We start from the raw sequence: 24,021 nt of genomic DNA, 5'->3' as shown, positions 1-24,021 counted from the left end.
AGGCTCTGTAATTTTGAGGTGTATTCCCCACCCTCCACCCCAAGTATTTATTCTGTGAACCAAGAAGGCAATGGATACAAAATAAAAATAATAAACAAATAAAACCTTAAGCGTTTAGAAGGGACAGATTGTATGAATGATCCCATTTAATATTCCTAGATAATGAAAAAGGGCAGACATTTGAATTTAGAGTCAAATCCTTATATATTACCCTGAATTATTTCCAATGTTCATGCACAAATGTGATCAACTTTCATCTACCACAAGTAAACAGCAAAATAAAAAAGTACAAAACAGGGCTAAATTTTAAAAAGCTCCAAATCTAAATGCTAGTGGAAAGAGAATTCATGTCAGCTGAAGACCAAATTACTGCTTATTATTACAAATACATGCATCCACTGGATTTGGTTTACATTTCTTGGCTTACATGATACTTTACTCTTGTGCAAAGTTTTCTGTAACTTAGCCAAGGTAATTTCTGACAAGACAGTTAATGTGAATGACAAAATGGTACAGGACATATCATTAGCAGTTAATTACTAGAGAGATACAAATTAATCTTGGCTGTGTCGGTGCTCACAGTAAGGGAACTGCAACAAAGCTACCAGAGGTGCCTGAGTTCTTCCTGGAAGGAGCATCTCCAAGTAGTCATTTCCTTCTAGTACATTCTTCTGTGTAAAGCCTCTAATGAGCTTTTATCTTTTCTCTTCTGTGTGAAGCACCCTAATAGTGTGGCTTCTCAAACTTCCTCCAGGGCAGGTTAAAGCTAAACTAAGAGTGCTATTGCTCAACACTCAAAGAGTCAAATTTGGTTCCAGGTAATTTCATATTACAGTGCTCATGCGGTACCAGTAATAGATGCCAGATGAAACTGAATATGCATGTTAAGTTTTAAAGGATGCCCCAAGGCAAATACTTTCCTTATTCCATGCAGCTAATTTCTGATTGGCAAGGAACAGCCTTAAGATTAGACATAATATTTCCTTGTTTTCTTACTCTTTGGATGAAAAATTTAAGCACACAAATTCTCAAACTTTATATCGAATTAATTCCTGAGACATTTCTGTGCTCATTTCAGCAGTGTACCAAGAGAATTCCTGTGAAACTACTTGTCCTATCTTATCTACTTCTCCAAGGAGGAAAGTGTGTAACATTTCAGGGGATAGGAAGCTTTGGATTATTTTTGGTGAAGATGCCGTTTGGTCTGGGGTATGGCTGCTATGTACTTCTGCGTAAAAACCAAAGTTCAGGGAAACCCTCCAGAAGGAAGGCTCTCTGAGAGAACCTTTCGTTTCCTCAGAGGCGCGTTAGGGTGCTTCAGTTAGGGTGGCACTCAAAGTGTATGTGAGGATGAAGTGAAGGCACGTTGAGCTCTCTAGGAAGACCGGGCCCAGGAGGCTTAGAATCTGTGAAGTGAACAATTATCGGCCTCGATTATGTCCTTGTTTTTGAATATGACTTTAAATTGTAATTGTCGGCTGAACACTCCTGCTTACTTTGTATCGCAGATTTGACAACATTCCCTTATTTTCCTGTAAATGTACGTGGCTCTCCTTCTGCTACTTTCATACAGCTCCCCATAAGCAAAGGCCGCAGTCCACACACAAACGCAACAGGGGCTGTACTCCCAGAAAACACTCAGCCAGAAAACTACCCCAAAAATAAGCTTTATTGCAAGAAAAGTGTCATATTTGATACATAGACCTACAAAAACAAACAAAACCAAAAACCATAAGTTTTTCCTCACAAACACTTGATTACAAATTTACACTGTTTCTTTTTTTAGTTATTAAAAAACAAAACAAAAAAAAACCCCAAACTGGATATAACTGGTTACTACTCTTTGGTCAGCACAGGTGTGAAGGAACAACCCGGAGCCTGCACGTGCTTTGGCCATTTCACATCTGAGGTTGGTCACTGGTCCAGGGACAGGTTCTTGGGTTGAGAAGAACACGGAGACGTACTCTTACTAGCACGTCCTGGTACAATATCTTTTTAAATGACTAAAGCAAACTAAACATCAATTCATTGTACAAACATCTTTCATACACAATAGGCTATGATAAAACGAGGCATATGGTGTATAACTACAGTATTAATGAAAATTCTAAAAAAAAAAAATGGGTTTAAAAAAAACAACAACATATATTCCTTGGCTGTACTGCATGATTTGTTTGCACATATGGCAATCCTGAAATAGCTTGAACATAATAAATGCACCATTAATCTAAGACAGCACCAAACACTACAGAACGCCAGGTGTTCCTTTTCAAAGGACCGGCAGTTCTTCAGCTGCCTACAGTACCACAAGTACGCAGCACACCCTGGGTAAGAATGAGGTGTTGTGGGTAGCACATGTGCTTCCTTGAGGTTATGAGAAGGAAATACAGTACGGTTTGGCCTGCAACGCTACTGGTCTCCCAAGCAGTCAAGGTATTTTGCTACAGTGGTTGTGCTTCATCTTCCGTTGCCTGGTGTGTCTGGTGATGTGAGATATGGTCACAATGAGCTGCTCTGGCTTTGATCTCCTTTAGAAAGGATCTAAGGACATTTCCATCTTTTAAATTATTGATTCCACTGCCCATTCAGCTCTGCGAGGCATTCTTTAAAATAATCAGATGTGTACCAGTTGGACGACTGGCAGAAAACCAAAGGAAACATCTCTTGAATCTACTGAATTTTTAAAAAGCACCTCTAAAAGAAATAGCTCAAATTTATAAATCTAAAGAAAAACAAGTGAGTTTCCCTTTTTGTTTACATAGTTTGTTCATTTCTCCATATATTACTGCATTAAAAATAAATAAACATCTATATTTTTTTAATTAGCAACTATAGCAAAATACCCAAAGTGTTACAGACTGCTAACAGGAAAAAAAAAGCTCACATTATTTTTGTGCATTTAGTGCCATATGCTGATCTCTTGAACATTTAGGTTTTTTTTTTTTAATATATTTTAAAGTGAAGTTATATAAAAAATACAGTAACCACGGTTGCCTTTGTACTCAAATCTTTGGCCACACCAGAGTCTAAGTTATCCCTCCCTGTGAGGGTCAACATTCTGAAGTCTGAGACAGGGAGGAAAGAAACAACAGTTGTCTTTTTTCCTCTTTAAAATTATTCACTGATTTCTCAAAGGCTTCTAAAGGCCGGCTGTGCAGGGATTTGAGCCTGGAAGCAAGTCTGTAAGGGGTTAATAGAGTTGAATCTGCAGCCTCATTCTGAGAGCCTCGCCGAGCTCCCCTAGGAGGTAGTCATCCTCATTGCTGTCTTCCAGTTTCTTAAGCTCCTTCTTCTTGTAGAGAGGGATGCTGGTGATTTCCAGTGTGTATGTGCCGGGCACGAGCTTCCTCTTGGCCGTGTGCAAGTAGCTGAGCCCGTTCCTTTGGTGGATGCGGAAGACGCCATCATCATTCCCTTGGGAGATGACATAGCGGATGTGGTTGTTGAGGGGCTCGATGGCAGGCATGAGTTCCAGGATGTGCTCCTTAGAGCCAAGGCCAGAGAGGTTGAACTTCATTTTCATGGGGCTGTCCATGTCGACACTCTCCAGGCTGATCTGTTCAACCTGGAGAAAGAACAGGAAACGATGCGGGAAGAGCTTCTCCAGCACAAGCAGAGGACTCGCAAGGGACCTGCTGCTGGGGCTGCAGCCACAGGACAACTTGTCACTCCCCCTTTCTGCACTCTCCTTCGGAGCAGTGCTTGTGAAGGAGGCTACTGGAACTTCCTGTCAGCTGGGAGAAAAGGTCTGCTCCATGGAGCATGCCCTGAAAATCTTTACAACTTCTCACTCAGCCTCAGCCAGGTAAAGTTACAGGGCCGAGCCTACAGACAGCATTCACATGGCAAGTTTTTTGGATAAGTTTATGGAATATCATGCTTATTAATAATAAAAAAAAGACAATTTAGGAAATGATTGTAAAACTTTTCTTTTTTTTTTGCTGGAGTCAATAAATGAAGCGCGGCTGTTATCTGACAGCAGGGGTCCCCAGAGGAATCTTCACTCTGAAGCGCAGGTTTGATTTGTAAGGCACACAGACCATGAGCGAAGCATGTTTAATGGAAGCCATCAGTGCAGAGGGAGGGACCCGCAGAGTCCTCCAGGCTCAGGTTTGAACCAGCTTTGGTAGAAGCCAGTGGGGCAGGGCCCAGATAAACCACGTCTCACTCGGCCAGCAGGATGGGAGCTTTAAGACTGCTTTTTCAGTAAGACAGGCACAAAAAGCCAATGCTTTGAGTGGGCGCCTGTTAAGTAAGAACTTGGCTACAGTGGCCCAGAAGTGCCCTTCAGTGTTCAGACAGACTCACGTCCCAAGTTCTACAATGGGAAGGTTGCATAACCAGAATTTCTGGATTTGTAGTTTGGGGTACTTGGTGAATATATCTCAATGGTTATATTTAAACATTTAGTCACCTTAGTCTACTTAAGGTCAATGTAACATCATTAGAAAATAGAACCACAGACTTTTTGGCTAGAGAAGTCTCCTCTTATAGATAAGGAAAGTTTCTAAGGCCCAGAAAACGGAAGCAAGTTGTCTAGTTCACACAGCCAGTTAGCCGATGACTAGGGTTTTTGGTGGAGGAGCTTCTCAGGAATATTAGCTGAAGAGGGTGGTATTACCCCTGATCCTTGGGGCAATCATGAGCATCTCCAGATACTACTCGGTGGCATTCATGGAACGTGTGCGATAGAGATGCCAGGCACCGTTCCTGGCACTTCACAGTATCAGCTCAGTTAAGGCCCCGTCACCCTTCAGAGGTATTTTTATTCCCATTTTACAGGTGAAGAGATTGAGGCAGAGAGAAGTTAAGTAAACATGCCCCGTGTAACACGGGTAATAAGTGGGGAGGGCCAGGGAACACATTCAAAACCAGGAAGTCTGTGGCTCAGCCCTTTAACCACTCTGCTCAATGCCATTCATGGCGAAGAAAGGCCAGAGGCGGGCAATTCAGATCTTCAATTCCTTACAAAAGACAAATTATTTGCAGATAAAATTTTTATGGGAGGAACACCTATCTTATAAATGTCACAGAATATGAGACCTAGTTGACTTATCTACTGAAAATTAAAATCAGCCTAGTGTACACTATATATTTATGTAAACAGAACTGGATAAATTCAAAATAATTTTCTTTTTTGCATCATTTCAAAATAACTATTTCCCAGATAAACATCTTATTGCTCTCTGGCACAAATCAAAAACTAATACATGGGATCTGAAACTGAATCTTAGAGTCTTTTTCCCCAGTCCTTGTGTTTTGAGCTGGTAATCAACTTATTTTAATTTGCTTGTCTCTGCCATCTTGTGTCCATTAATTTAGTCATTAAATTTCAACACAGTTTCAGCTCCATCGAGGCTGAAACCTACAAAAATGTTTACTGCATGGCATACATGACTCCAGACGGATAAAATCTTGTGACCAAACAGACTGAGGTGTACTCACGGCAGTGGCTTCAGGTTCATGAACACTTCTCTTCTGTCTGCTGTCTTTATTAGAGTAGCCGTTGATTTTGCACTCATAGCATGCTTCCGGGGACAGAGCATTCTCCTCATCGACCTCTGTATCTAGGGACAGGTACTGCCCTTTGTTAAATCCCATTCCTGAGACACAGTGGCTATTTGCAACAAAATGCAAAGTGTTGTTAGACTTTATCGTTAACTTGGACTATAGTTTTCCAGTGCTACAGTACAGCCTTGTCAGAAGTAAGAAAGCAAGTAAGCAAGCTCTAAGCTCATAAACATAAAAACCTAATATTCTCTGTAACTCTTTTCTTCAACACTTAATGCACGAGATTTTCCCTTATTTTGAACAGCAAAATTCTTCTAAGACTGAGCCCCAGGCTTTCCCAATTTTCAGTCCTAATTAGACTGAAGCGCTCATGTGTAGTTAAATCCAGAAGGTAAAAGCAAAGTGTGAATTTCCAAAGAGAATGCTAGAGAAGTTCTGCTGTGTCATAAGCCTGCAGCCTCTGCTGGCTGCTGGCAACAAAGCTCTCTGCTTTAAGAACTGAGATTTCTGAACTCCTATTTTGGTTAGTGAAAGAGTGAAGGAGGTGGCTCTGAATGACCCTTGTCTAGACCAAACCTTTTGTTTCAAGCATTATTACGTACCAGCGCTGGACAGATTAGTCCACGCCCCTCAGTGCCTGCCTCACACACTGTTCCTTCTGAGGCAGGCCACCCTGCCCGACTGCAACATTCCCAGCTTCTGTGCTGTTGAGCACCCCTGCCTTGATGGAAAGATGCAGTGGCCAGCACCTCAGCAGCAGTGGAAAGGACTTCACTTGGGAAAGTGTGATTAGCTGGAGCCTTGTGGAAATGGTGCCACACCAACTAGGCACGTCCTCTCTGTGCAACAGAAAGCCACAGGAGCAAAGAGAGGGACAAACTCCTTCCTCAGGAACTGCTGCGCTAGCACCTGCCACAACCTGTAGAAGACTGGGGCAAAGCCATTTTCACTTGTACCTCACAACCCAAGTGCCTATGGCAACACGTGAGCCACATTTTTAAACAGCTGCTGGTCTCTGGCCTTGAGGGATCTGACTGAATCAGTGCCACTGTGAGGGCAAGAGAATGACTCTTATGCTCAGCACAAAGGAGGCAATCTCACAGCACAGACATAACCCATGTGCCTTCTTGGTTCTTCTTCCTCCCAAACCGGAAGTGCCCTGACCAATGCTTTTGCCTCTTGGGCTTTTAAACATTGTAGGCTTCCCTGCAGTGCCAGGCACCAGGCAGGCTGAACCCAGGGAGGGAGGAATGCCACCCCGTTGGACCACACTTGCTTTCCTGTGTGCAGGGAGGTTGGCGGCCTTACCCCTGTCCCACTCTGTAGTAGCCAGGTGGGCAGCCGCAGAGGTAGCCCCCTTCCGTGTTGGAGCAGCCGTAATTGCAGGGGTTCTTGGAAGACGAGCACTCATTCACGTCGTGGCAGGCACTGGAGAACTGGTCGAAGGAGAAGCCTGAGGGGCAGGCACACTTGTAACTGCCCAGAGTGTTGTAGCAGGAAGCCGAGCCGCAGGCATTGGGATTGGAGCACTCATTCTCGTCTATTGACACAAAGTAAGAAACTCTTACATGGGGAAGGTGGCAGTGATGGGAAGAAGAGCCCGAGTCTCAACGTACTGATGATTTTACAGGGGAAATAACCCTAGAACTGCATTTTTAAAAGGTCTACTCTTATGGCTGATTCGCAAAGCATACGAAATTAAACAAACCAGCCAACCCACCCACCCAACAAATCCTCCTAAATTATGGCTTAAAAAAAAACCTCGCCCTACCCTTTTATATTCTGTTTGTGTGATGTTTCTGGATACATTGGCAGCCCCTTTGGGGCAGGTATTTGCAGTTTGCCTACTGAATAACTCTTCTATTCTCTTAACAGAAGATTACTTCAAAAGGCTACACTCTCAGACAGATTCATAGAAATAGAAAGCAGATTACTAGTTGCCAGGGGCGGTGGGGAGGGAGAAATGGAGAATGATTACTAATGGGTATGGAGTTTCTTTTTGAGGTGATGAAAATATTGTGGTGTTGATGGTTGCACGCTCTTGTGAGAATATACTAAGAACCACTGAGTACATACTTTAAAAAGGTGAATTTTACGGTGTGTGACTTATATCTCAATTTAAAAAAGGCCTATATCTGTCCTTGTATCCATTCTCTCAGCAATTCCCAAAGCCTTCATTATATATGGGGAGAAGACATATAGAAAATTTAAATACCCTAAATGAAAATAATTGAAATAAACATCATTTACCTGGATCTATTGAGCCAACAATCTAATACACTTTTAACTGCTTAAGGACCATTAGGTACAGACTGTTCCTCCTGGGATGGGTCTGCATCCGGCCATCAGCTGACACAGGCTTTACTAGTTTAATGACTAATGTTATACTGTAAATGCCTGAGAGTAGGATAGTTATAGATTATACTTTCAGTTGCTATTATCATTTTTACAAATTCAAAGCCTACTTATGTTTCCAACTTTGGAGATTACAATTTTGCTCTCAACTGTCTGGTTGACATAGAGCATGTGGCTTGACTCCTTTGGGCTTTACTATAATCCAGATTTCACCCTGGGCACAAATCACATCTGTTCTATGGAATTCTTTCAAATTCTTGTGACTCCAGTGGAACACAGTGTGTCTGTTTACCTAATATATGACAAGTATATGTTTCAGCCCATATGGGGAAAAAGGCCCATTTGCGAGTTGCTGCGCGCCTGGGACACAACAGCTCGAGGGAAGCGTATGTCTGCGGTAGCTCAGTGAGATTATGGACGATGCAGACGGAGTCTCCGTGAAGAGGCCTCTCAGACAGGAAATTAAACTCCATTAAGTATGGTGCAGAGGTTACCGAAAGGGTAGATGTTATTAGGCACATTTTTGTACCATGATTATAGTTCAGAATTAAATCAGACTGCCAAATGTAGAACTCTTAATCACTGGATATAAAATCTGCTATGATTACCTAATATGTACAAATTCTTAGCCTTCATTTCATGGGGAGAAAGTATATAAATAAATTCTTAATAACTAGGCTACCTATGACATAAATATAACTGCTGTTTTATTTCTATCTACAAGAGACTTGGAATTCTGCCACAAAAGCTTATCTGCTTTTATAATTAAATCTGACATTTATATGCAGTGTTTCACTCCTAACAGAAAATGTAAATTAGGTTATAATTTAAGAAAATGATCCTGCTATAAATATAGTATTAGGCATTGTGTTAAGTAGAAAAATTACCAGGCAAAACCAATTACTTGAATAAATTGCATTTAAACACACCACTGACAAGAATATTTTAAAATATGCAATATTTTTGGAAGCACCACGATATACTTCATATTTATATGCTATGAATATACATATGCACATCATGGTATAATTTTATAGACTGAGGTAATCTGATTTTTAAAATATCTTCTTGTTTGAGACATACTTTGAGCTGACTCAAGTCTCACTAAGCTATGTTCAAGTCATTTTGAAAAGGCCATAGAAGCATGCTGGAAGTTACTAACACTAATAACCAAAAGCTTCATATGCTAAGACATAATTTTTATTCATATGCAAATGTTAATATCAGTAATATTCACTTCTTTTTAATTTTGAATAATTATAATGCTTGCAAACATTTGAAAATGTTACCTACATCTGGACAATCTGTGTACCAGAATATTATGTGTTCTGTGGTAACTGGCTAGAAACTTCTGAAAGTGTTCATTTGAATTAAAGCTTTTTTCTTTTCTTTTTTTTTTTTTTTTAAAGATTTTATTTTTTCCTTTTTCTCCCCAAAGCCCCCCGGTACATAATTGTGTATTCTTCGTTGTGGGTTCTTCTAGTTGTGGCATGTGGGACGCTGCCTCAGCGTGGTCTGATGAGCAGTGCCATGTCCGCGCCCAGGATTCGAACCAACGAAACACTGGGCCGCCTGCAGGGGAGCGCGCGAACTTAACCACTCGGCCACGGGGCCAGCCCCTGAATTAAAGCTTTTTTCAATAGTAACACAAAGAACTGTCATTTTTCTTAAATTGACACTAGTATTGACAATATTGTAGGTTTACAGTTTAACATTATACAAATTATCTGATTCACTGACTCCAACAGTTTTGTCCATTTACAAGGAGACCGCAGATAAATCTGTCTGAAATATTTCATTCCATACTCCTCTCTCAGTCATATGAATGACTGAAGATATTCACATATGTGGTGACAGATAAAAATGATTTGTGGTCTTTCAATTTGCATTTTGTCACAATTTTTGTTCTTTTGCTAACTTTTTGCTTTTATTAGTTCCTGATGGGTTGTTTAATTCTATCCCTGCCATATATTTGAGTTAAAATTCCAACTATGTTATGTGGATTCAAGGCAAGAAAGTCAGCAGTTTTATTGGAGACCAGCTGGATTCCTCAACCCTGCACAGAAGAATCTAGAACCTTCTGAAAGAAATCTCTGTTGCATCTTATTCAGGGGCCTGCTGCTCAGAGGTGCCCATTTTAGCAGAGCACACTCACAAATTACTACTTGAGTTGGGGAGTTCTGCTTCTGTATCTTTAGTTTTGAACTCATCTTTGAAACCACTGATCCCTCTGTCCATAGGGTCTCTCTCTTCTGATTAAAAGGCACACTGGCATCTGGCTGGACTCCAGAAGGAGCTGTTCTGGGGGGACTGCCTTGCTGAAGTGCCCACTCCAAGGATCCACAAAGGAGAACTGGGATATACCACACAGCCCTGACTTTAAGTCAAACCAGATTTAGTGAAAACTGTGCAGCTATTTTTGCACTAGATATTTACAGACAGAAATTTAAGAAAACTCAAAAACTTGGAAATTGAGTTGATACTCCATAAATATTCCTATTTCTACTTATGATCACTTTAAAAACAAAAATTCTATTAAGCTGACACATGGGAAATATTAGAGGATCATTCTTTTGCCTCAAGTTCCAAAGAACCAACCAAGAAGTCCATGGTATTTACTAAATAAAATTATGAGCCTCATGTTTTATAAACAATGCAATATCATAAAATTGTTTTATGCTGTTTTAATAGCTATCCAAACAAATACCATTCCTTATATTCTGAAGAGTGCGCTTATACTTTGCTTCTGTTTATGTATCAATCAGTGCATAAGGACTTTGGCAACACTTTTTTTCTGTGAAGAGGAAAAACAGTAAATTAAGCTTACAAAATTGTTTTGATTGACTGCCTAACTCATCGTTTTGATAATCCTTTAAAATTTTGTCTTTAACTTCTTGATCATTAATCGTTTTTGCATCCACCCCATTCGCCAGTGTGTATTCTTAGTGTGGCAAAGCGTCTGTCTTTGACCTGGCACAAGGCCACAGCATAGTTGTGACTTTCACTGTGTTGGTTTCCCTCCTTTGAAACTTTTCCTGATTTTCTTCTCAATTCACTAAACTGTCATTAGAAATTTCTTTTGAGAAGACCACAAAGGATAAAATCAGATTAATTCATTTAGTGGATTGCTCACAGTAGAATACTTGAAATACATGTGGGGTAATTTAAATTACTACAGAGAAAGAGGAAGGACCCTGCTGTTGCTCTGCAGGACCACTGTTCCCCTTTCTGCCCAGCTATGCCAGCATCTTATGTCACAATGTGTTGGATGGCATGTCTGTGAAGTGCATTCAAATGGAGCCAAGCAATTAGGCATATGCTAAATCAGTCAGCAGGCTATTCCAGTAGAGAATAATGTTCTCTTTGATCAGTCTCTCCTTAAAAGGAGAACTTCCATGACTTATCAATGAAAGGAATAGAGCTGAGTGCCTACAAATTTTATTTTACAAACACCTCTGTCTGGAGTTTTCAACAGAATGTGCTGTAACTAGGTACTTTTTCTACCTTAAAATACTTCATCTCCTTCATTAAATCTATGTGGCTGGAGAGCACAGACGGACGGTCCTCATTAAGTTGATCTGAATTCTTTTAGATTTGTATGAAGGGGTTGGATGGGTAATCCTTCAACCCCAAGTCTAAAGATACTAAATTACTGATAAAAAGCCCTGACCTTGGCAAAGGAAGATGATGATTCTTGACAGCATCTTCAGAAACTTAAAATTACATCTTGCAGAAAATTAAAATTATAAAAACTCGAGTTTACCTTTTAGGTGCTTACAACAACATTTTTATTACAGATATTTTCAAATATACGCAAGTATAGAGACTAGTATAATGGACCCCCATGCATCTGCCCTAAGTACTGGTTTTTAAGTTCTAGGATTCAAAGTCTACATTGAAATGTTAACCTTTATTATTTGTTCCTTTTACTCTAAGATCCTTTAAAGTGAGAAAAGCAGACACTATGTCATAAGTGAGTGCTCACCAACACACTGATTCCACTGGTAATGCTGAATATATCCTTGAGGGCACCCACATCTGTAGCCTCCCAGGATGTTCTGGCAGCCATGTTGGCACCTATGGTTTCCATCACATTCATCAACGTCTGCAAAAACAATCCCGGCAAGATGTTTACGTAACCTTTCCTCTACTATTCTTAAATGCACTCCAAACACAACCTATTAGCAAGGGAACAAACAAGCAACACACACAGAAAGGCTGTGATTTTTCCAAGTCACATGGTTATTATTCAGTGGTGGTGCAAAGAATGGTTCAGAGATAAGAAACCACCTCATTCTTAGGCTCTCCACCAGACCGTGCCACGTCAATGCTCTACATAACAACTAAATTTCAGCAAATCAACCATAGCAACCACAAATGTTGTGCATTTTGGATGGATTAACTGCATATGGTTATGATTTATTTGGTAAGTGACATAAATATATTTGCATTACATATTCCAGTAGATTCAAAAGTGATTGACATGTAATCTTCATTTTGGGGAAGATACAAGCACTATAGAGATATCTAAAAAGTATAATTGCTTTGTATGCAAACATTTTTATTACCATTCATGATTAATTAGATACAAATTTTAAGTATTTGAATATGTTATTTTTAGACACGATGTGGTATTATTACACATATGGAATAATTTTTTTGTTCATACATGCATATGCTTTTGGAATGACAACTGAGGCTTTGAAATCTACCCATAAAGAGCGAAATAAAATTGGCATGGCTGATGTATGTGTAACAAATTTATATGGATAATTAATAAGTGGTATCTTATGTGGATAGTCACAAGCTGAACTCACACATGGCAAGCAGCTGTATGTTCAGAATACCTCCAAATCTCAAGGACTTCAAATTTAAAATATTAAAATAGAAATTTCTAAAACTGAATTTTTCTTGGCTGCAAATTAGATACATACAAAAATCCTGTAAGTCTTACAAAGAGTATGTTCAAAACTTTGGCTATATTTCTAGGATTCAAAATCATATATTTCTAAGAATAATCAATTAAAGAGTAACTAAAATCAATAAAAACATAAATTATGATAGTTTAAAAAATATAAAGGGGATGTATACAATCTCGTCATCTCTGGCATGTGTATTTTGTAAAAGATACCAACTCGAATACATTTGTCTTATACTCTAGCCCTTGCAATGGAAATACTGAAAAATCATATAATATTTTATTGACCACAGGCAAATCCTTATTTTATGCCCACTTAAATGTTCCCTTGGACTTCCCAGGAAATACCTGTTCCAGGGGAGACTTTATAAGAAATGTTCATTGCAGAAAAGAGAGTGAATTACGAGTCTTAGACCAAATAAAATGGAAACAGCTATCAGTTTCCCCCAGTGCTTTCCATACACTTCTGCAATTCTCTATGATAATGGGTTCTTTTTCTGACACTTAACATTACACATTTAGGTATTATGGAACAAAAATCCAATTTTTTTTTTTGTTTGTATACTCGTACTCTACTGTAAACCATGTTAGGTACAGAATTCTTTTTAGTTCAATTCTTTTTTAGATCACTAATTAGGTAAAAAGTCGTTATTTTAAAAGCTGATTCATACTCACAGAATTTTTGTTTCATGACATTCAGGTTTCCCTCTGCCCCCAAAATGATATATGAAAATTTATGAACAAAAATCAATTGCTAGGTTCTATCTTGTTAAGTATTTTCTTTCCTTTGAGGTGATCTCAATTTCTCATTTAGTGGCTTGGAAGTTAAAACAGTTTGCTGTATTAGATTAAGGATTTTGGAGCAGTAAACTCACCTTCACAGTTCAGTCCAGTGGCATCAAGAGAGAAGCCCCTCTGGCATTCACAGCTGAAACTCCCAGGGGTGTTCTGACAGATTCCCTTTGCTCCGCAAAGTGAAGGCTGAGACCCACACTCATTGTTGTCTAGCAAAGCACGAAGGAGGAGAGTGTCAAGCTTCCCAAAGAGGACATGACTCAGATTTCACTACATGAAGTAAAAAGTGAAGTATGAAAGCCTAAGGTGCACGGTGTGAAAGCAGCCTTATAGGGGAAAGTACGCCAGGATTCGTTGTCATATTAACAGCCAAAGAGGTAAGAAAAAGCGTATTTCAAGAGATTTCAAATTACAGCATATTTTGGGTCGACTGAGGTTATGGTGTTTGATAATACAGACTGAAAATTTCTTAACATATGTATCTTCTAACATAAGAAACCCAGCATGTTCGTCATCATGTTCTAAATTAGAGTGAGCCTTTACTCATATTGTATCAAACACACATGGGTGCATTTAGAATGCATTCCAAAGGCGCTGCCTGGAACACGCCCACTGTGCGTGTGTCTGGACTACATAGGCCTTTCTCCTTTGGATATTGTTCCTCTGAAAAACTATATCTATATTATTAGCAACATTCTTAGACCACTTATTACGAGGCACTGGTTCTAAATATAAGTACTGTGACATTACTTTACCATTTTAAGTATAATTTTTACGCATCTATCAAAAGTTTGTGAAATCTCCCATGTGTAGTTTTGTCTTACCAATACAAGCAGTGTGATGCTGGGTGAAACCAGGTGGACATTTACAGGTAAAACCTCCCAGGGTGTTGACACAGAGGAACTGGCAGTTGTGCTGTTTGGTTTGACATTCATCGAGGTCTGAAATGAAAGAGAAGCCAGTGAAAATCAGAGCAGAGCTCTCTGGCTAGGCATCCCTTCTCATGAAGCCACACGAGGTGTGCATGTTCTATTACGACTGTTTTGTCTAGATGTTTGCTGGAAGCTTTACAGACGTCCATATGCATATGGCAGCCAGTTTCTTTTCAAATACTTAACAGCATAAATATTAAGGGCTACTATGATAGGACGGCTAAGGTGATATGTAACACAAAGTTTTCTTGAAATGAGAAAGCGAATGTATGAATTACAGTGGTTTCCATGAACTGCCTCAAAGCTACTATCCAAAAGTCATAATTCTTGCATTTAATGCAGTTTAGTACATGACTGATCACTTATTCTTATTAAAGGAGGGATTAAATAAAATAAAACAGAATCTGAAAAGTGATGAAGGCTCTAAGACAAACATTCAGGCAGGTTCTGAGGATCCAAATGAAAATACCATCGTTAATACCAGAGGAAGCAAAACACAGAGTCTGTAATTCTAGCCATGAATGGTATTAATATTTGGATTCTACTGATAGAAAATTCAAAATGTGATTTTGGTTAGATGGGAACTTGGTATGGGAAAATACATTTAAATAAATTTACCAAGCAATATAAGATGTAGGCAACACTAATTCATTATTTGAAAGCTTAAAAACACACACACACTTTCATTGCACTTATTTATAAACAATGTACAAAATGAAACTGACCCCTAATGGTTCACTAAATGGGTCCAGGAGAAGAGCACTGCTTGCTGGTATTTTACTTCACGTTTTTGGGTATATCTTGGAAATAAATCTCATTTTGTTGAGAATAATCTATTTCAAAAAGCTAACTAGACAGGAATTTCCTCAGTCCATTAATTTCATACTGATGAGGTTTGCTATAAAACTGAAGATATGAGTATAGTGTTGAAGCTATTTTAACGATGTAATTTAGCTTGATAATTAGTTTTAATACTGCCTAAGCAGAACAATTAAAATTTATCAATTCATCTTTAATTTTCTGCAGTGAATGTGTAATAAAGATAGTTTAGAGAAATGAAATCTTAGATAAGTCACAAAAAAATCTTATTTTAGCTGTTTCAATCTCTTCTTTCGCCAACATTTTTTGTTTTGTTTTATTTTGGAACTTGTGCGGTTTGCTGCACGAAGCCAACTACTGTAACTTGGGTTTTAATCCTCTCTGCCTCCTACGGTGCGTCTTTTGGTAGAATTTTCTGGGTAATTAAATGGTGTCTGGGAAGACGTGCTTTACTGAAGGTGATGCACTTGGTATCATCCCTGGTTATCTAATGTCAGGATCTGAAGGAGAGACAGACAAGGGCCACAGATGCAGAGTCTTCACTCGCCTTTGCAAGTCTTTCCATCCTCTTGCAGGACATACCCCCGGGGACACGAGCACTGGTAACTTCCCTCCGTGTTCTTGCAGATGAAGTTGCAGGGTTTCGGGGACTGGGAACATTCATCCAGATCTAAGTAAAAGCGATGCGCAGATTAAATTCTGGGTTAGAAGAAACCACCAGCCTCTTTCCTCCCTCTATAGTCTCCTTCATTCTTTTCCTTTTCCTCTTCTACTTAAAATGCAAAACAGCCAACAGAAATAATGCACAGAACAGTTTTCACTAAAGTAACAAACTGGTTTACTTTGTAGATCTTGGATAAATATCATAATATCTAGACAACTGTCTGGGTTCAAAAAAATCCACTAAATTCTGTAATATACTTCGCTTAATAATGTGAGAATCATAAAAGTAAGAGGTTCTTCCTTTTGACATGTGGATGTGGCTGAAGTTCTTAAACTCTCCTAACTGACACTCCCCTAAGCATCTTGCGGTATCAGAGACTGTGCTGGAAATCTTCCACCTGCCCCTCCAGATCCAGTCCTCTCCCTGGTCCACCCTGCTGTCAGGCCCAGGAGGTTGAACTGTACGGACTCCATGAGCACGCTCCCTTGCCCTCTGTCTTCCGCCTGGTCCTTACTTCCTCAACCTCCTCCCTCAAGATGGGCTCAGGCTGACTGAGTCATTGGATCAGAGGTCCTCATGAGGCTACTCTCTGTGCACGACTTTCTCCTTCCAGGTTCCAATAATGCCCCCCTCTTTCCTTTTGGCCCAGGAGTGGTACGGCCTCAGCACACAGCCCTATCCCTTGTGGTTTCTGCACACTCTGTCCTGCCTTTATAGATAGTCCCTTTGTTCAACCCTCCTTCAGCTGTCCTTGTTTGACTATGCCATGTCTTTTCTGCTGGGACTCTGACTGATAGCAGTCAGTCTTCTCCATTTCCTCCAGAAAACATTGATTGATGCGCATAGAATGCTGAAAGCTCATGACCAATGGCCTATCCTCCGTTACCCTCAAGCCGGTCAACTGAATGCTTACTAAGAGTCAGTTTAGTTTTTCTTAAGCTTTCATGCCAGGTGTGGTTGTTATTGAAAAGGACCTTTACCAGAATATCACATAACTTGAGGAAATATGAAGGAAAAAAGATTTTTTCTTTAATGAAAACTAAGTTGAATGCTTTACAAAGACTTGATAAAGGCAAGCAGCCTCCACCCACAATTATCATAGAATGGTATGGGTGAGACAATAAAAAATTAAATTAGAGAAAGAAATTGCAAAAATGTAGACAGTTTCTGTACTGAGACTACTTAGTAACTGGAAATTTTCAATAATGTTTAATTGGTACTTTTTTGTTTTTGCTAAGGAAGATTTGCCCTGAGCTAACATCTATGGCCAATCTTCCTCTGCTTTGTATGTGAGCTGCCACGACAGCATGACCACTGACAAGTGGTGTAGGTCCATGCCCAGGAACTGAATCCAGGCTGCTGAAGCAGAGTGTAGTGAACTTAACCACTAGGCCGCCAGGGCTGGCCCCTATTAGTAATGTTTTATGCAAAAAACAGCAATGAGGAACAAGCAAAAATCATTTTCCCACTATGCAAACACACACATTCACAATCAAAAGCCCTTTTCTTTCATCAAAAGAGTGACAAATGGGCATTTATACATTTTAAATTAAAATATAAAATGTTGAAAGTATAAATACATATATTTGTGGGGTTTTTTCATGAGGAAGATTGGCCTTGAGCTGACATCTACTGCCAATCTTCCTCTTTTTGGTTGAGGAAGATTGTCCCTGAGCTAACATCTGTGGCAATCTTCCTCTATTTTGTATGTGGGATGCCACCACAGCATGGCTTGATGAGTGGTGCATAGGTCTGTGCCTGGGATCCAAACTGGTGAACCCCAGGTGGCTGAGGCAGAGCATGTGAACTTAACCACTATGTCACCAGGCTGGCCCCTAAAATGCTGAAACTATTTTTTTTATAATTATGTTTCCCTGATTGAGCAGACTTTTTGATGAATTGAACAGTTATGTGTCCCATATTCCTGGACAAGGCCTGGGACAACTACTGTGATATGAAGAATCACGTTATTGAGAAGAATAGCATCATTTTAATAAAATGCACATTCCAAAGCTCCATAGTAAAGATACTCTACTCACAGTAAGTGACTTGTAGGAAACAGTAGTTGACAAACCCTCAACGTGCAGGTGCCTCGCCTTACCTACACACGAAGTTCCGCTGATGTCTGTGGTGTAGCCAACCTTGCAGAAGCATCGGAATGAGCCCATGGTATTGATGCACTGACCATTGGTGCAGAGGTTTGGCATAACCTTACATTCATCGATATCTGTGGGCCAAAACAAAAACAAATACAAGTCAACATATGTGAGGATAAAACTGGTTAGAAAACTAAGAGAAATGAGGGAATTGAAATGAGATTAACGTCTAACAGTTAACATTCATAACAGTTCTAGAATCCCTTCCCATCACTCAGGCATAATGGCAACATGGAAGGGAAAGAAAAAGAATCTGCAGTGATGGGAAGAGATAACAAAGGCAGGCTATGTTGAAAGTCCTGTTTCAGTCTATTCATGTTGCAATCTATGTATGAATTGCTTTTTTGAGATCTAGAAAGCTGTCTCTTTGAAGTTCAGCTAATTTGGAATTTGAGATAATTTTCCATGGATTGGCCTCAAATTCACACTTGCATTAGACTCTGAAGGAAGGGTTTCAGCAACAAGGTAATCAGGCACAGGGTTGAGAATCTGTATAGTAATGGGAAAAAAATGATATTTTTCCAGAAATTAGTATGTTAGTTGGCTGTACAAAAAAATGGAAACCACTAATCAATTATGAGACTTGGTTTGTAAATGTATTGTAAACAGAATGAGCTCTTGTGCACCCTCAAAAAAATAAAGAAGATTTATTTAAATAAAGCAAGTATAGTTTGGGGGTTACACACATGGCCTTTGGGATGGAGAGATGTGTTCCACTCCTGGGTCCGTCCCTTAAAAAAGGGTGTGATGATGAGAAAATTATGTATTGTTACCTTAGCTTTGTGCCTCAGTTTCCTCATCTGTTAAATGGGAATAATAAATTCTACCTCTTAGATTTGGTATGAAGATGAAATCTTTTAAAGTCTAAAGCATTAGCAAAAAGCATATACAAACACAAATACACATTCAAATATTTTAGCTATTATTATTGTATCAATTTTTCACTTTTCCTTCAAACTTATCTGAATTAATGAAGTTCACTGTATTGATAACATGCATGCATTTCTTCAACCCCTTACCTCTTCCATCAGTGGTGTATCCTGGGCCATGAGGACATATCTTTTTGTACTGGGCAGTTCCAGGAAGTGGGCACAGCTCACACTGGTGACCCCAGCCTCGCCCCCCATCGCAGCAGCATTCTGACTTTGTGACAAGATTGCGACTGCTGGATGCCATCTGACACATTGTCTGCAATACCTCTGCAAAGCAGAGTCCCTGTCGATTGTCTGAAATGACAACGAGTAAATAAGCATCAATGTCATGGAAATCACACTTCATTATCTTGGTCTTCAAATTCAGGACAATCAATGCTTTCCTTCTTAGTAATAATTTTTTAAAAAGTAAATATTCTTTTACATGAACATTCACACTGCTTAAGACAGCTTAACAATGACCAAGTTTTGTTGGAGGTTAAGTTCATAGAGTGTTCTTTCATTAGACACTTGATTAAATTTGACAAAAAGTGATACCATTCTTCAGAAATAGATTAACTTTTTTCTTCAATCCATCAGCAACTAAATGATAGTAAATTACCATTCTTGTAGAATCCAAATAAAAGGAAAATCAGTATTTCCTTTTAAATAAGCAAATGAGTATCAGGGTTTGTTTTTGAAGAGCAAATTCTAGACTATGTTATAATCCTGATACGTATGCAGATCTAATCTCTCATATTTTCTCCACCTAAAAGACTGTTCAAACATTTGGACTAAGTAGATTTTTTCTTAGTATAAATAAAGGGATTTCTCTGATGTAAATAGGCAAAGAAATCTTTAATATGGTTTTATGAATCATCCTAGTGAAACTGTTAATAATAGGAACAAAAAAGTATACTTTCTGTGTAGGTTTTTTTATTTCCAAAAAGATGGATGGCTGGTAAGGGTCTAGACCGAAGACAACAAAAGATATTTTCTTGACTAACAATTTCCTAGGAGTTGAAGCAGATGACATGATTCTGAGAGAAATCCGATGTAAGTGAAACATACTGTTTTAACACTAAATCAAGTGACGAGCACTCATTTCTCTTGGTTTGCCTTAAATTTTGCCTCTCCATACTTTTACACCTGCTCGTAATTAACTAAAATGGTTTATAATGTATGCATTTTAGCATTGAAATACAGCATAATGTCTGAGATTTATACTTTCCACAAGAAAATATTTTGTAAAACATTCTTCTCTATCATAAAATAAAAATTAACCTTCACTGCAGTTTTGAAATGTGGCATTTACTTCAATATCATTAATACAGCAGAGCTTACCTCACATCACAAATATTTTCTTTTGGAATTAAATCATGCCCTGATGTAAGTTTTACTCACATTTTCCATAGAGCTTAATTAATCTTAATTTTGGAAAGACTATTTAAAATGGTTATTTACATTACACATGGATGTGCATACGACACACGCACAAATACGTCATTTTAATAGTTGTATACTTTTAGGAAGTATGAGGATTACTCAGATCGGGGGATTTGTTTAGCAGACAAGGATATATATGTAGACCTCTTCTGTGATGACATCATAAAACAGATGTTTTATTTACAAGAAAAATATACTTGTATGTCAACTTACCAAGGCATTCAGTGCCTGAGGAACTGGACTGAAATCCTTCATTACACTCGCATCTATAGCTCCCAATAGTGTTAATGCAACGCCCATTTTCACAGATTCCTGGCTTGGTCCTGCATTCATTTTCATCTTTAGAAAAACAAATCATGTAAATAATGAGCAGATGGTAAGATTATAATTTACAAACAATCTTCTAACGGCTTAAATCTTATTTAAGACTTCTTCATCTGAATACTAATATGATGGGATAGAAACTAGTCATGTGTGAACACTGATTTATTTTTAACTTTACCTCATCCTTCCAGGTGAGTTCTTTCTTAAAACGTGTTTTCTTTTCCCCTTCTCCCTTGCAGGGAAGGAGTGGTGTTTGATGGAGAATTGGAAATTTGGCCTCCAAGAGGTACAGACTTGCCCTGAGACACCGGATAAGGAGGGGAAGAACTCTGGGGAAGGAGGGTGCTGGTTTTTATAAGATGAGAGAAAGGCTGGGGGCAGAGAGGTGGTAGGTGTTAGGGAGGGGTGGTGAGTAGGGTAAATGCCACACAGGCTAGGGATAAAGGACAAGCTCCTAGACTGGCTTTGAGTAAACTCACAGCAGCAGGGTGTGAGTGAGGGCAGTTAATGGAAGGAGCAATGTAAGTAGTACTGCTCTTTTGGTTGGTGATAAATAAATAAATGTATTAGAACAAAATTGTTTTATTAAAATTTCCTCTGTCCTTATTGTGTTTAATTGACATTTTGTAAATTTTGCTTGAGATGTTTTTTGAAGCTATATTGTTAGGAACATAGGAGAGCTTATGACAATGAAATCTTTTTAATAAATTGCTCCTTTCCTCCTTATACTTTTTAATTTTTTAATCTTCAATTTATTAATATTATTTTGCACGTACTTCTTTATATCAGCATTTGCCTTAAATACCCTGTTTTATCCCCTTATTTTCAATCGATCTCATATTTTGATTTCGTACATTTCTTATAAAAAGCACCAGGCTGGATTTAAAAAGAATTTTTAAAAGTACATTTATCTTTTAACCAACAATTTAAACTACAGTCACTTGTCACTTAATTGCGGGAATACCTTCTGAGAAAAGCACTGTTAGGTGATTTCATCGTTGTGCGAATGTCACAGAGTGCACTTACACAAACCTAGATGGAAGAGCCTACTACACACCTCGGTGGTATGGTACTAATCTTGTGGGACCACTGTCATATATGCAGTCTGTCAGTGACTAAAACATCCTTATCCGCTTCAGGACTGTATTTATATCTCTCATGATTACTGATATGTTTGGATTCTTACCTGCCATTTTATATTCTTTTATATTTACCATGCTATTGCACCCTTATCTCACTATTTCTTAGATTAGTCTAGTTTTCTATGCCCTCCTCTCATCCCCAACTCATGTTTGGAAGTTATAACCTTCTTTCTATTCTTCCAGTGGTAAGTCTGAAACAATTTCAACACATGCTCTCTTTCTTTTCTTTTGGTGAGGAAGATTGGCCCTGAGCTAACATCTATCGCCAAACTTTCTCTTGTTGCTTGAGGAAGCTTGTCCCTGAGCCAACATCTGTGCCAAACTTCCTCTATTTTCTGTGTGGGACACCTCCCAGCATGGCTTGATGAGTGGTGTGTAGGTCCACACCTGGGATCTGATCCTGCGAACCCCAGGCCGCCGGAGCGGAGCACATGAACTCAACCACTACGCCACCAGGCAAGCCCCACAACACACTCTTAACGTATACTTTTGTATCAACATCAAGAAGCATCTGTTTCAAAAGCTTCTGGCCATAAGAGTACCTTGGCATGAGTTTACTTCTTTCTGCTCTCTCCCTGTGCCACCTGCCATGTTGATATGATCTAGAAATTTTGGTTTGTTATATTTTTAATGTACCATCAGCATTTATTTAACCAAAAAGTGAGGTTTACTGGTTTCTTGGCTCATCATTGCTTCATGTATACTGCTTCGTCTTGGATCAATTTTTAAAAAAATATATTGGAGTAAATAGTTTGGTAATAATTTCAGAGAGGGTATGTGGGCGGTAAATATTTCTTACAATGTCTTATTTTGTTTGTTTTCTCACTGGATTGAGTTTAGAATTTATGTTCAAAATTATTTTCCCTTAGAATGTTTTGAAAATATTGCTCCATTATTTTCTTTTACCCGGCGTTACTATTCATTTGTAAAAAACCTGATTTTTCTTTCTGGAAGCTTTAAAAAGTTTTGCTTTGCTTTTAGTGTTCTGAAATTTACCATGCTGTGTCTTGGTATAGATATTTTTTCCCCTTTTAGGGAAAAAAAACTTATTACAGAAATTTTAAAGTATATACAAAAGTACAGAGTACTGAGTTAAGTTATAGATTTAAAAAAATTGTATAGTGTCTGTTATTTCCAGAATTTGGGGGTTCCAGGTCTGCCTTCTTGATCTAATCCTATCCCTAATGTCTTTCATCTTTATTTATCTTTTTGAGGAAGATTAACCCTGAGCTAACAACCGCCACCAATCCCCTTTTTTTGCTGAGGAAGGTTGTCCCTGAGCTAATCTTCCTCTACTTTGTATGTGGGATGCCTCCACAGCATGGCTCGATAAGCAGTGCGTAGGTCCATGTCCAGGGTCCAAACCCATGAAACCTGGGCCGCTGAAGTGGAGTGGGTGAACCTGACTGCTATGCCACTGGGCCAGCCCCATCTTTCACATTTATTTTGATTTGTATTTTAGTTGTCTGAATTGAATTATTTTTTTCAAGAAAGGCTCTTGTTGGATATACTGCCTAAGTTCCTCCATGTTTGATGATGTATAATACAGCTTTTATAGTTGAAAGATAACTAGATGTATCTCAAAATCTTAAATTACTTTTGCTTTACTACCATTGGCATTGAGAATTACTGAGAGAACTTGAAAAAAAAGTAGCCTGATATTTTTTTGCCTTGTAGGTAATTTCTTTTTCTGCCTGGTTGCCTAAAGCCAAGAAAATTCATTTTTTCCTCTTTTTTTTTTTGCTGTTGTTAAAACTTCACTAGGATATATGTTGTTGGGATATTGCACACCTATGCAATTTTTATTTCCAGCATTCTGAAACTTTCTATCCCTTGGCGGTCTCTGGACTGCATCAGGATTGCCCGTTATTGACCACTACTTCTGTTTGCGCTCGCCTCACTCTGCCTCCTCTGTGCCTCACTTAGTGCAGCCCGATGGGCTGGAGAGAAACCCAGTACTGGAACAGGTCTTATTGTAAGTCACAACTCAAATTTCAAATGGGTACTCATACTCCCTTGATAGTCCTACTATACTTCCTAGTATGTGC

At 38.9% G+C, this 24,021-nt stretch overlaps 1 protein-coding gene and 1 long non-coding RNA gene across 3 annotated transcripts in view; one reads left to right on the top strand and one right to left on the bottom strand.

Moving 5' to 3' along the window:
* LOC139075331 (uncharacterized) overlaps positions 1-24,021 on the top strand; it is a 124,188-nt gene that overhangs the window by 55,774 nt on the left and 44,393 nt on the right. Inside the window, exon 2 of one of the 2 annotated variants that reach the window (XR_011525627.1) lies at positions 21,071-21,117. This is a non-coding gene — a long non-coding RNA (uncharacterized lncRNA). Of the gene's footprint in view, positions 1-21,070; positions 21,557-24,021 lie in introns of those variants that run through there. The other variant, XR_011525628.1, reaches the window with a different exon arrangement.
* FBN2 (fibrillin 2) overlaps positions 1,652-24,021 on the bottom strand; it is a 236,490-nt gene continuing 214,120 nt past the window's right edge. Inside the window, exons 56-65 of the mRNA XM_008530057.2 lie at positions 20,721-20,846; positions 19,170-19,376; positions 18,096-18,221; positions 15,878-16,000; positions 14,404-14,520; positions 13,660-13,788; positions 11,852-11,971; positions 6,820-7,051; positions 5,446-5,617; positions 1,652-3,565 (exon numbers count right to left, since the gene is read on the bottom strand). Coding sequence (XP_008528279.2) covers positions 3,191-3,565; positions 5,446-5,617; positions 6,820-7,051; positions 11,852-11,971; positions 13,660-13,788; positions 14,404-14,520; positions 15,878-16,000; positions 18,096-18,221; positions 19,170-19,376; positions 20,721-20,846 — 1,727 coding nt within the window. The 3' untranslated portion in view covers positions 1,652-3,190. The remainder of the gene's footprint in view (positions 3,566-5,445; positions 5,618-6,819; positions 7,052-11,851; positions 11,972-13,659; positions 13,789-14,403; positions 14,521-15,877; positions 16,001-18,095; positions 18,222-19,169; positions 19,377-20,720; positions 20,847-24,021) is intronic.

Source organism: Equus przewalskii, chromosome 13 (genome assembly GCF_037783145.1).
Source record: "Equus przewalskii isolate Varuska chromosome 13, EquPr2, whole genome shotgun sequence".
NCBI lineage: Eukaryota > Metazoa > Chordata > Mammalia > Perissodactyla > Equidae > Equus > Equus przewalskii.
Note: the sequence above shows the minus strand (reverse complement) of the source record. Positions and strands in the feature narration are given on the sequence as shown.